Source organism: Sorex fumeus, unplaced genomic scaffold (genome assembly GCF_029834395.1).
Source record: "Sorex fumeus unplaced genomic scaffold, SorFum_2.1 ptg000161l, whole genome shotgun sequence".
NCBI classification, from domain to species: Eukaryota; Metazoa; Chordata; class Mammalia; order Eulipotyphla; family Soricidae; genus Sorex; species Sorex fumeus.
The window spans coordinates 418,433-431,201 of NW_026606218.1; the positions used below are offsets into that span (position 1 = coordinate 418,433).

General features: G+C 45.8%; 2 protein-coding genes across 3 annotated transcripts in view; both read left to right on the forward strand.

The window, feature by feature from the left end:
• FAM20B (FAM20B glycosaminoglycan xylosylkinase) overlaps positions 1–12,769 on the forward strand; it is a 209,886-nt gene that overhangs the window by 74,034 nt on the left and 123,083 nt on the right. The window lies entirely within an intron of this gene.
• The window catches only part of RALGPS2 (Ral GEF with PH domain and SH3 binding motif 2), a 79,453-nt gene that overhangs the window by 9,977 nt on the left and 56,707 nt on the right, over positions 1–12,769 (forward strand). For both annotated transcript variants that reach the window (XM_056107317.1, XM_056107318.1), the window contains exon 6: positions 6,245–6,337. In XM_056107317.1, the coding sequence (XP_055963292.1) occupies positions 6,245–6,337 (93 nt within the window). The remainder of the gene's footprint in view (positions 1–6,244; positions 6,338–12,769) is intronic.

A 12,769-nucleotide genomic window follows, 5' to 3' on the forward strand; every position in this document is an offset into this window, starting at 1 on the left:
GGTCAGCCACGTGCAAGGCAAGTGCCCTACCTGCTGTACTGTCTCTCCAGCCCCACATTTTCCATTATTCCAAAAAAAATACACAACTCATACATCTGTAATGAAAATGGAATAAAACCAGGTGATGTGGTAACAGTAGCACTGTAGCATTGTCTTCTGTTGTTCATTGATTTGCTCGAGCGGGCACCAGACTTCTTGTTACTATTTTTGGCATTTCGAATACGCCACGGGGAGCTTGCCAGGCTCTGCCATGCAGGGAGAAAACTCAGTAGCTTGCCGGGCTCCCTGGAAGGGATGGAGGAATCGAACACGGGTCGGCCGCGTGCAAGGCAAATGCCCTACCTGCTGTGGTATCGCTCTAGTCTGTGTTAACAGTGGTTACTGTAAAATCATTAAAAAAATGATTTTTGTGGGTTCTAACTTCAGTAGTAAAGTATAAGTTTGAGTTTTATTTTTCTTCTTCGGATACGCCCTGCGATGCTCGGGGCTGCTTCCGGCTCCCTTCTCATTTTCTTTGTGCTGTGTTCTAACTTTTTGTGACACTAGGTGGCAGAGGTAGCCCTCTAAAACTTGGTAACTGTTTTTGCTGGGCGCCCCTAGCCACCAGTGCTCAAAGCTTGCTCCTGCTTCTGTGCTCAGGGGTCACTCCTGCCAGGGCTCTGGGATGCCAGGAATCAAAGCCAAGTGGGGTATGCAGAACGATCTATCCAGCCCTACACCTTGATAGTTTTTAGCTACGGGAAATCGTAATTATTTCTTTTCTTCGTAGAAATGAATGAGTGAATATGCATCCATGTTTTCCGGTGTTTTTGTCAGGACTTTTTAAAAAATGCACTTGTAGTTCTATTGAAAATCACCAAATTTTGTCCCCTACACCTGCAATCATTCTTATTTAACTCCAATTCGGACTCAGGCTTTGCATTAATTTTGATGCTTCCTTTTATATTACATTTCCCGAATTCATAATTTTCAGAGTTCATTTTTGGGTTTTGGGCCACACCTGCCTCAGCTTACCCCTGGCGCTGCATTCACAGATCACTTCTGAGGGTCCCGGGGACCATATGAAATACTGGGGTTGGATCCAGATGGGCCGTGTGCAAGGCTGTATTATCCCACTGTATTATCTCTCCAAACCCATCATGATTCACTTGCTTTCAAACCCATCTAGTCTCCGTGCATTCTCTATTCCATTGGAACAATGACAAATCTTTCTCTTTTTTTTGGTTAGGGTGCTACCAGCCTAGGTTTTCTAGAAAGAAAAAAGTAGACGTTCATTTATGTACTGTCTGAAGAATCTGTTAAACTTACATGACCGGTGCCAGGGAGCTGGCAAGACTGAAATCTGTAGGGTGGGCTGTCGGGAATTGAGATTCCAGTCATGAGGCAAAATTTTTTTCCAGAAAGCTGTTTTTACTCCACAGGCTTTTCGGCTAATTAGACGCAGCCTGCCGTATTATCTGGTATCATCTCGCCCTCTCTTTTTTTTTTTTAACTGCACCTGGTGGTTCTTACACCTGGCTCTCCGCTTAAGGATTATATGTGTTGCCCGGGATCAAACCCAGGTCCCTGCTCTATTATCTCTCCAGCCCCCGAAATCTCTTGTGATTAAAAGCAGTTGTAGACTTGAGCCACGTCTCCAGAATATCATCACAAGCACACTGCAGTTAGTGCTGGGGCAAATAATCGAACGCTGTGGTCTCTCCAGCGTGACAGAAAGTAATCACCTGTGTAGACCTCAAGGTTCTTGCAGAATGTTTGTCCCAGAGAATGGCTGTATGACTCTGCCTTAGAACCACTACTGGAATTGTATGTTTGCTTTTCTCTGCTTATTTAAATGCATTTATCCCTGCATGAGGTTTCAAAATTTTGCTGGAATTGAATTATTTCATAATTGCTTTTTTATGCTTTCATAACTTGCCTTTTTTCACTTAGCAGTGCTACTGGTTTTGGGCGCATTTCTCTTGTTTTCTTTAACTGCCAATAATTCAGGACTCTCTCTGCCTTGGAAAGTTTGCAGATTTTTGCTGTTAACCCACGTTACTGCTCTCAGGCATTCTGGTGGGAATATCTTCGTGCTGATACTAGTATTAATGCCCTAGAAGTTCTGAGAGAGAAGACAGACTGCTTCAAAGAAACTACATGTAAACAAACAAGTAGCTTTGTATTGGATCTCAAGAGAAAATTATTTTCAGAGCTGGAAAGACAATACAGTGAGTAGGGCTCCTGTCTTGCAAGTAGCTGACCCAGGTTCGATCCCTGGCACCCCATATGGTCCTCCTAGCACCACCAGGAGTAATTCCTGAGTGCAGAGCCAGGAGTAACCCCTGAGTACCACGGGAGTGCTCCTGGCAGACTCGGGACCCTGTGGGGGTGCCAGGAACTGAACCCAGGTCGTTCAAGTGCAAGACAAGCACCCTAATTGATGTACATAGCTCAGGCCCAGATTTATATTTTTTCTTCTTCTTTTTTTTTTTTTTTTACTTTCTGGGTCACATCTGGCGACGCACAGGGGTTACCCATCGCTCTGCACTCAGGAATCACTCCTAGTGGTGCTCGGGAGACCCTATGGATTGCTGGGAATCGAACCCGGGTCGGCCGCTTGCAAGGCAGACGCCCTACCCGCTGTGCTACCTCCCCGTCGCCTATATTTGTTAACATATTAGAAACTGCCAAATGTTTGGGACCCTGAGCATTGCTGGGTGTGACCCAGAAACCAAAAGACAAAAAAAAAAATCTGTCGAATTGTTTTCCATCATGCTGTACCATTTTCACCTGCAGTCTGAGCATTTCAGATATTCCACACTTCTTTCCAGTACTTGTCTTTAATTCCTTTTTAATTTCATCCATTCTTTGGGGGTTATGGTGAAGGTTTTTTTTTTTTTTTTTTTTTTATTGAATCACTGTGGGAAAGGTTACAAAGCTTTCAGGTTTATGTCTCAGTCATGCAAATATCAAACACATTTCCCTTTTATGGTGAAGTTTTTTTATTGTGGTTTTTGATTCACATTTCCCTAGTGTGTCTTTGCAGACCTTCATATGCATATTTGATCATGAAATATTTTCCAAGTATCTTTTCAAGTAGCCTGCCTTACTGGGTTGTTTGTCTTTTTGTTTGTTACCAACTTGTAGGAATTTTTTGCGTAGTCTGGACACCAACCCTTTTCATAAATAAATGCTGATTGTTTTCACTCATCTGTGGCCTGTGCTGTTTTCTTCCCTCACGCACTCTTTTGCTGAGGAAGCAGTTTGGAAGCAGTTTGGTTTTGATGGTCCAATACCTTTGTAGTCAGTACTTTTTTTGTGTTCTGTTTAAGAAATCTGTTGTGGGCGAGGAAGACTCTTATCTTCGAAACGCACATTTTCCTAGGACACTTTGTAGTGTTGAATCACCATCCAGAGTTGATTTCTGCAAGTGGTTGAAAGTGTTGAAGTCATTTAATTTTATCTGGTTGATCTAATCCCATTTCTTTCTCCATTTAACCGCTTTGGCATCTTGATTGAGTCTGTGCAAGTTTATTTCTATTCCATTGATCTATCTCTTCTGGTTCCAGGATATCACTCTCCAAGTTTCATAGCATAATCGAAAATCTTGAATTCAGTATAAAGGTTTTTATTTCCCCCCCCCCTGCATCAAGATTGTCTTGGCTGTGCCCTCTTTTTTGTCCATAGAAACTTTGGAATTAGCATGTTGATCTCTGTTAAATGGCCTCCTTGGATTTTGAAATTTTGTTGACTTTGTAGATAACCTCTAAGAGAATTGCTGCCTTAACAATACTGAGATATCTGATTCACAAAGATGGTTTGTCTGTCAGATGGGCAGTTTTTTAAGTTTCCTTCGTGTCTTTGCAAGCCCTTGAGAACCCTCCCCCCCTCCCCCCCCCCGCCTTTATTACTAGGTAGCCCCAGGTAGCCAGTGTTTGATGTTACTGTACATGGTTCTTTTGGGTTGGTTTGTCTTGGGGGACCACACCCAGCTGTGCTCAGGGCTCACTCCTGGCTTTTCTCTCAGGGTTCGCTCCCGATGGGGCTTGGGGAACTCTGGAGTGCCAGGGTTGAGCTGGGGTCAGCTGGGTGTAAGGCAGACATCTCACCCACTGTGCTAGTGCTCAGGCCCGTCTTCATGGTTTTTTCCCCTCTTTTCCCCACTCTTTGGTACAACACAGACAAACATACTAAGTGAAAATGAAGATGCATTCCACTTCGTTGTTTCTTCTTACTTACCTTGCAGCATCGTTGAGTCTGGACTAAACACTGCCTTCCTTGGAGTGATACAGCACAGCGGGGAGGGCAATTGCCTTGCATGTGGCCCACCCGGGTTCGATTCCCAGCATCCTATATGGTCCCCCAAGCACCGCCAGGAGTGATTCCTGAGTGCAGAGCCGGGAGTAACCCCTGTGTGTCGCCGCGTGTGACCCAAAAAGCGAAAAAGAAAAAATACTGCCTTCCCTGTCGGCCCGATCCCTTGCGGTAGGGATGCGGAGCCGACGGATGCAGTTTCTGGCTGTATGCACTGGCCCCTTGTTCCAGTCCCAAAGGCCTCTGTCTGTTTCCCGGTCTGTGCTCCACTTCACAGTCTGCCCCGCGAGGCTCAGGGGGAACAGTGGTCACTGGACGCCATCAGAGTCTGCTGCATGTTCGAGTCTGTTCCGCTGGACCACAGGGCTGTAAAAGCTGGGCCGGAGCAGTATAGTCCAGTGGGCAGGGTGGTTGCCTTGCTTACTGCCGACCCGGGTTCTGTCCCCAGCACGCATATGGTCCCCCAAGCCCACCAGGAGTCAGCCCTCTGCACTGCCAGGGGTGACCCCCAAACAAGAGTGAGACAGTTTCATTTCCCCTCCCCCTGCAAAGTCAGTCATCATTTGTCTTAGCAGATGGCCCTGGGGCGCGGGGTGGGGAGGAGGATCCCCTACGCTTGTTCATCTTTCTTGGGAGTTTCAGTTTTTGTTTTGTTTTGGGGGGAGGCCTGCACCTGGCTGTGCTCAGGGACCACTCCTGGTGGGGCTTGGGAGACTGGAGGGGTGGGGGTGTTGCTTGGCTTAAACTCCGGCTGGCTGCGTGCAAGGCAAGCTCCTTATTCGCGGTACTGTCTCTTTGGTCCTGGGAATTCCATTTTTTATGTTCAGAATGCTCTATTGTCTTCAATAAAATGTTTTCCATACATTTCCCATTTTGCTTTTTTGCTGTGTGTTTCCCTTATGGCTAGAGCAGGTCCTTTGTGCTTCCTCATCTCAGCTGGAAGCTGCAGGTCCAGCTCGAGATTTTATTGCTGTTTTTGCTATAAAATAGTGTTTTCCTTGTGCTGGAAACTGACGGGCCCCTCCTTTTCCTTAGTTCTGTTGCTCTCCAGCCACTTGTTTATATTCTCCCAGTGCAGCAGGACCCCCATTCTGCTGACTAGCGGAGGACCGTGGGGGTTTACGTCTCTGGTAGTATGAAGAAATCTGGGAAATAAATGTCCAGTAGGTCTCTTGGCAAAGTCGTATTGGGTAGGACTTTTCCACAGGTCAACTCAAGGCCCTCAAGGGAAGCAGGTGGGTGTCCTTTCTGGGTGCAGAGCACAGGACCTGGGGTTGAGGCAGGGGGAAGTGGGCGGTGTTGGGGGACTGTTAGTCTTGGAATCCTGACACAGCGAGATCCTGTCACAGATACTTCCTGAAACTTCCGGTGTAGTTCAGTATAGGGATGACCGTGCTTCCTAGCATCACACTGCTGACCTTGAGGCTTGACACTGCTGACCTTGAGACTTGAGTCCAAACTTTGCAGCATCTTTTTTTTTTTTTTTTTAAAGAATCATGGCTTGGGGCTGGAGTGATAGCACAGCAGGTAGGGTGTTTGCCTTGCATGCGGCCAACCCTGGTTTGATTCCCAGCATCCCATATGGTCCCCCGAGCACCACCAGGAGTTATTCCTGAGTGCAAAAGCCAGGAGTATCCCCTGTGCATCACTGGGTGTGACCCAAAAAGCAAAATAAATAAATAAATAGCTTTATTTTTCTTATTCTATTTCCCGACCACACATAGACGTGTGCCCAGACTTGGGGCTGGACATGCCCAGTGAGAGCATGAAGGCGCTGTTGTGGGCCAGCGTCCACTCGCTCCGACCACTGGTGACTTGGAAGACGAGCCTTGACAGCAATTCGGGAATGCTGTTCATTGCCTCGACGGTGCCCGTTGTTCATGGAAGAGGTTTGCTTTGCATCGTCCTGTGTCTCACTCCTCCCCTCCTCTCTCTTTCTACTCTGCAGAAACTCTACGAGCTGAACAACCTGCATGCACTTATGGCAGTGGTTTCTGGCTTGCAGAGCGCCCCAATTTTCAGGTTGACTAAAACATGGGCGGTGAGTATATGCTTCTTGCTGAGGAAAGGCTCGGCTCCCCCCGAGGGGCGGTGGATCATTGCTTCTCCAGCTTCCAGTGAGGGCGATGCTATAATCATAGATAAGGACTTTGATTTGGAACCTTTTGGCAGTACCCATACTTTCTTCCCCTTGAGTGGTTTGCAGAAAACCTAGGGGATAAATTATAGGCTGCAGTCTAGTTTGTGTTCTTCGGGAAAGAATTTTCGGAGAACCTCCTTAAAACTCCTTAGACAACTTAACGTTTCCTAGTCTCTGATGAGAAAGTGCTCAGTGTCAAATTGGAACATTCGATCACATGAAGATTATGGGCTTGGAAAGTTGAAGGGAGAGAGAAATATATGTTATAGCAGATCCCTCTCAGCTGTCCCCTCGAGTCGGGAAACGTGAGAGCAGGCCTCGATCAGGTGCTGGTGTGATTGTCCTCATTGGATCTGTCTGTTCACAAAGGCCAGGAGTAAATTCTGACGGCCACATGTTTGTGTGTTTTTATAGTCGATGATGCGAGGCCAGCCTCAGGGTGCTAGGTATTTGTAGTTAGGTTTTTTGGGAGGTAATAAAGATTTGTTTAATTTGGTGATATTTAGTAGATTTCTTTAACGTTAAGGAGGAATGATACTATATTGGTACAAAGGATGAGTGTGTTCTCAGGGTCCTGTGATGTGATGACTGACTTTGAAAAAAGAAACTTTTTTAAAAAAATTAAACCTTTGCCTTCAACTGTTGTTGCTTTTCCTTTCCATAGCATTGGAAAGACAGATGTTTCCCATGAAAATCAGGGGAGATTTCTGTATTATAAAAGCATTAGTATAAAAGAGCTTGCGATATTCTGTATGTTTGTGTTATAAAACAGCTGGGTGAAAGGTTTTCTTGTTAAAATTATTATTAATAATGGCCATATTCAGTAAAATTTTGAATTTCATGGGGGAATGGAAATGATTATAAATAAAGTTATGAATTCCATCTCTGAAGTTTCAGGGAAAAGAGTTACACTATCATAGGGTAGATTGAAAGGCAATAGTTTCCTCAAGTTAATTTTTATTTTTCTTCTAGATTTTTTTTTGTTTCCCTCATGTATTTACATAGAAAAATTGTGTTTTTGTTTTTGTTTTTTTAGTAATGGCTCCATTGTTAATATTTCATATGGTGCCAGGCCTTGTCAGATTGCTTGATGTGTCACAGTGAATTATAATAAACAGAATTCCATCCTCTGCAGTTAGCATTCTACTGGAAAAAGCCACACTGTGAAAGAATGAATGTGAACACAGTGATGAAAGCTCCAGAGGAAAGTTAGGCAGAGCGAGGGAGGCGGAAGCAAAGCAGGGAAGTCACTGGTGGAATCTGTAACAGTAACAGTAGCTTGAGACCCAGAGGAATGAGAGAACCGTTCACGAAGACCCAACGCCAAGGTGACACCTGTCCAGGGGCCTCAATGGAGTCTAATGAGAGCAGGGTGGTCATTGTGGTCACCGATTCCTTAAGGAGTCTGTCTTCTCACAGTGAAAGATGCTCTGGGTGGGCTGAGTAGAGAAGTGACCTTACATTTCATAATGTGGGTGCCACAAGAGATGGTATAAACACACAATGGAATATTTTTCTGACCACACTGCACCATGAATGAAGCTGAGCAGAATAAACCAGCTACAAAAGGACAGATACTTGGATTCAGTTGACAGGCGATGCGGAGAGTAGTTCAGTTCCAGCACTCTGAGATTTGGGGTTGTTTGCCTGGCGCTGAGAAGCAGGAGCAAGAGGGTGGGAGTGGGGGTGACCACTTGGCAGGATGGAATTTTACTTCGGGAAGATGAAGGGTTCTGGTGACGGGTGGTGATGGTTGCCCAACAGTGGGGATGTACTAAATGAACTGCACATTTTCGAATGGTTAAGATGGAAAATATTACATATCTCTGTTTTGCCACAATTTTATGTAACCGTGAGGCTTATTCAGGTGGGGACTGGTTAAGAAAATAGGGTGTAAGATCAGTTGACTTTGAAAGTCTCACCTAAAAGGTCCTGGGTTATAACAGTGTAGAGTGCTTGCCTTGCATGCAGGAGATCCCGGGTTTGTGATGATCTTGGCATCACAAAAGAATAATAATAGCAACACACACACACACACACACATACACACACACACACGAGACTGTCTGATAATAATAAAAATTAAAATAAATAAAAATAATAGGGACTAGAGCAATAGTAGAGCAGGTAGGGCATTTGCTATGCACGTGGCCAACCCGGGTTCGACCCCCGGCATCTCATAGGGGCCCCCAAGCACTGCCAGGAGTAATTCCTGAGTGCAGAGCAAGGAGTAACCTCTGAGCATCGCTGGGTGTGACCCCCCCCCAAAAAAAAAGCGGGGGGGGGGGGAAATAATAAAAACATGTCATTTTTATTACCCAGTACAAGAAACACAGTATCAAATAGGACCAAGTGTAGCTATAGCACTGTAGCACTGTCCTCCCATTGTTCATCGACTTGCTCAAGCAGGAACCAGTAACCTCTCCATTGTATCTCCATTGTGAGACTTGTTGTTACTGTGTTTGGCATATTGAGTAAGCGGGGAGCTTGCCAGGCTCTGCCTTGAAGGCGGGATATTCTCCATAGCTTGCTGGGCTCTCCGAGAGGGATGGAGGAATCGAACCTGGGTCAACCGCGTGCACGGCAAATGCCCTACCCGCTGTGCTATCGCTCCAGCCTGGGACCAAATGTATAAGACTTAGATGCAGAAAATGAAAACTTTATAGGATGTTAGAGAAGAATGAATAGGTGGAATAATACTGCTTGCTCGCAGATAAGAAAAGTTAAAGATGCAGGTTCTTCCCAAATGTATGTGGAGATCATCAGCATTTTAAGTCAAAATCCCAGTCTGGGGATCTTGACAGGATCGCTTAAAACGTTTACGTGGAAATGTGAAGGATTCTGAGTTGCCAAGATATCCCTAAGGAGGACTTGGGAACTGAAGGTCTGGTACTTAGCGTCACGGATAACAAGATATCAACTAGATAGCAGCTCTGATGCCGACCAGTGACTCAGTACCAACAGTGGGGTAGAATAAAGAGCACAGTACAGCGAGAGTACGTGGCTGGGACTGTGACTCAGGGGCGGTATTGGGGATTGTTTATTCTGGAGAGCTGGGAACTTGGTTGTCAGCTTGGAGAAGACACGAAACTGGGCCTTTTAGACCTTCACAATAAATTATTGTCAGATGAATCACAGACAGATGATTGTGAACCTTTTAGAGCCTTTTGGATGAGAATGGCTCTCTGCCATGCCATAAATAGGTTTCTGGTTTGAGGTAACTAAAGGCTTTTTAAGATCACCAAAAAGCTCTAGCAATGAAAGAAAAGATGTATGTTTTCCCACGATGAAATAAGAATTAAAAAAAAAATACTTGTTTTGTTTTGGGTTTGGGACCACATGCACTGATGTTCAGGGATAACTCCTGGCTCTGTGCTAAGGTTTCACTGCTGGTGGTGCTCTGGGGACCACAAAGGATTCCAGGGATCAAACCCGGGTCAGCCACATGCAAGGCAAGTAGTGCCTTACCTGCTGTCCAATCTCTCCAGCCTCTGATGTGCAAATTTTTACCAAAATTCGAGGAAGTTTTAAAGGGAACCTCAGAGTGGGTACACCAGTTGTCGTTGATTAAGATTGTGTACCCAGAAACCTTGCAAGAGACAAAGAGAAAAGGTTGGCGACTTGATGAGAAGACAGAACCCTTAAGGAATCAGTGAGGCAGCCACGCAGGCGCGGATGGAGCATGAATGTGCTCAGGGCCAGGGCCAGGGGCAGAGGCACTGTACACAGTGTGAAAGCAGGTGGGATGGAAGGATCACGTGATGGCCTCTGAGAGTTGTTCGAGGGAATTGGATACAGAAGGGGCACTTAGGGCCCTGTGGGGTGTGGGTGAGTGGGACTGAGGCCAAAAGACTGATTCCCGCGTTTGTGTTGCAAAAATGTCAAATTTAATAAAGCCACTCCAGAAGTAGGGTCATTGAGTATCATGAACCAATGGATGTAAATAAACTGTGGCTCACGATCCGTTATTTGTACCAACACAGACATTCATGCATGTTGTATGGATACGAACCAAGGGGGTGAGGGGCCAGGGAGGGAATCATGTGTTTCCGCCTGGCATGGGGAGAAACCCAACCCTCCACAATTCCCCAGAGCAGGTGTTGGTGTTAGTGCTGCTGGATTCTGACCCAGGGGATTTGGGGGCCTCCTTCATCTTCAGGCACCTTGGAAAGTGTAAAGAGTTGTGTGCAGCTCTTCTCCCCCCCCCCCCGCCCCCCCCGCCCATTGACACATGTAGCTCATACTCTTGGTCAAAAAAACTTTATATAGGGGCTGGAGCAATAGCACAATGGGTAGGGCGTTTGCCTTGCACGCGGTCGACCCGGGTTCGATTCCCAGCATCCCAATAGGGTTCCCCAAGCACCACCAGGAGTAATTCCTAGGTGCACCCAAAAAGAAAAAAAAACTATATATATATATATATATATATATAGTTTTTATATGGCACAGAGGCCATTCTGGCAGACCCAGAAGTACTTGGTTCTCTGTTTTTGGCACTGTGTGAAGTGAGCTGCAGGAGTGACAGGCCTGTCACCAAACAGAAGCGAGAGGAAGCAAGGCGAGGCTTCTGAGGCAGGGATTCTGAGCTGACGGATTAGTTTCCTTTGTCCTTATCTCCTGGAAAGGAGTCTTTGCTCTGCCACTCCAGATTAAGTGCTGCCAGTCGGGTTACTGTTAACATTACGGAAATTTCTGTGGTTTTTTATTTATCAATGTTAGACCATAGAACTACCATTTTTGTGTTAAATATGAGACACGTTAGCTACAACTCATAAGTGATTTTTCTCCTGATGCCGTACCGCCGTTTTTGAGCGATCGTGAAGGCAGAGCTTAGCTCCCATCCAAGTGCTCGGCTGTGTGGAAGTGAAGGACGGTGAGGCAGGCAGGCAGCAGCGGCGGTTCACTCCAGGTTTCACAGCTGCTGGTCGGGGTGAACCCAGTTCCAGCTCAACCTGAAGGCAAAGGACTCCCCGCCCTCCTGTGTTTTAAGGGGAGGGCCCGCTGGGGGCCCCCTTTCCCGACTCTCTGAAGACCATTTGTACGGCAGGGTCTGTGAAGAGAGACTCGTGTCTGTCCCAGTACAGGACAGTGGTGGATTGGCGTCAGCCCGGCACTTGGAGAGTAGGCACATGGGTGAGGCTGGTGGCTCACTGCCGTGGCATCTGGTGGCCCACTGTCCTCTCCTATATCAGCCCTAACACCTTATTCATGTCATAGGAGAAGTAGAGGACCCCAGGGCCGCAGCTGCTTCAGTGCTATAAAATAACCTGAATAGTTGATGGCGTTTTATTATATCAGCACGAAATAGTAAGAGCTTAATGCGTTGAAAAAAATTTTCCCCACTCCTTGGAGTGCTCAAGAAATATCTTCTAGGGGCTGGAGCGATAGCACAGCGGGGAGGGCGTTGGCCTGGCACGCGGCCGACCCAGGTTCGGTCCCCAGCATCCCATAGGGTCCCCCGGGCTCCGCCAGGAGTGATTCCTGAGTGCCTGAGCCAGGAGTAACCCCTGTGCATCTCAGGGTGTGACCCGAAAAGAAAAAAGAAATATCTTCTAAACCTTTTTGTTAATACCACTTGGAGGAGCAGATCTTGCTTCACTTGTGTTTCTATTACCTCCCATTTTCTCCAGGGAAACTCAGCAGCAAATCTACATCACACCTTTGAAATCAACAGCTACTGCAAGCTGTCTCAGATAGAGCATTGATCAGAGGAATCCAAGAAAAATGTGTCCCCCAAAAGCCAGAAATTGAGGCGATAAGTTGCATAGACAGTACTAAAACGGACCATGGTTAGATTAACCAAGGAATTCAGGGTGGAGGCATACTCAGCAGTGAGTGCTCAAGGCTCAGTCCTGGTTAGAGAATTGCTCAGGGATTATGCCTGGCAGCACTTGGGTTCCAGATGGGGTGCTGGTCAGCTGCGTGCAAGGGAAATGTCCTATCCATTCTACTATCTCTCCAGCCCCTCAGTTAAATTTCACAGATTGCAAAATTCATTGTTTCTCAATGATTAAGAATGATTTTATTTTTTTCCTCCTTGACAAGAGACACAGTGTATTCTGAAATATTGGGCATGTGAGCTGAATATGAATGCAAAATTATTTAAATTAGAACATGATTTTAAAAAATGTTTAATCATTTAATGATGACAACTGTATTATAATTTACTGCTTAATAAGTTTAAAAAGTATATGGACCTGCCAGAAATATATTACAAATGAGGGATTGCGTTAATATTTTGATAGACTTGTCTGCTTTTATTTGTATGTTACCAAAATATGATTAAAGGAAGTCAAACATTGAAGTTGAGATTTACAGTAACTCTTGCTTCAA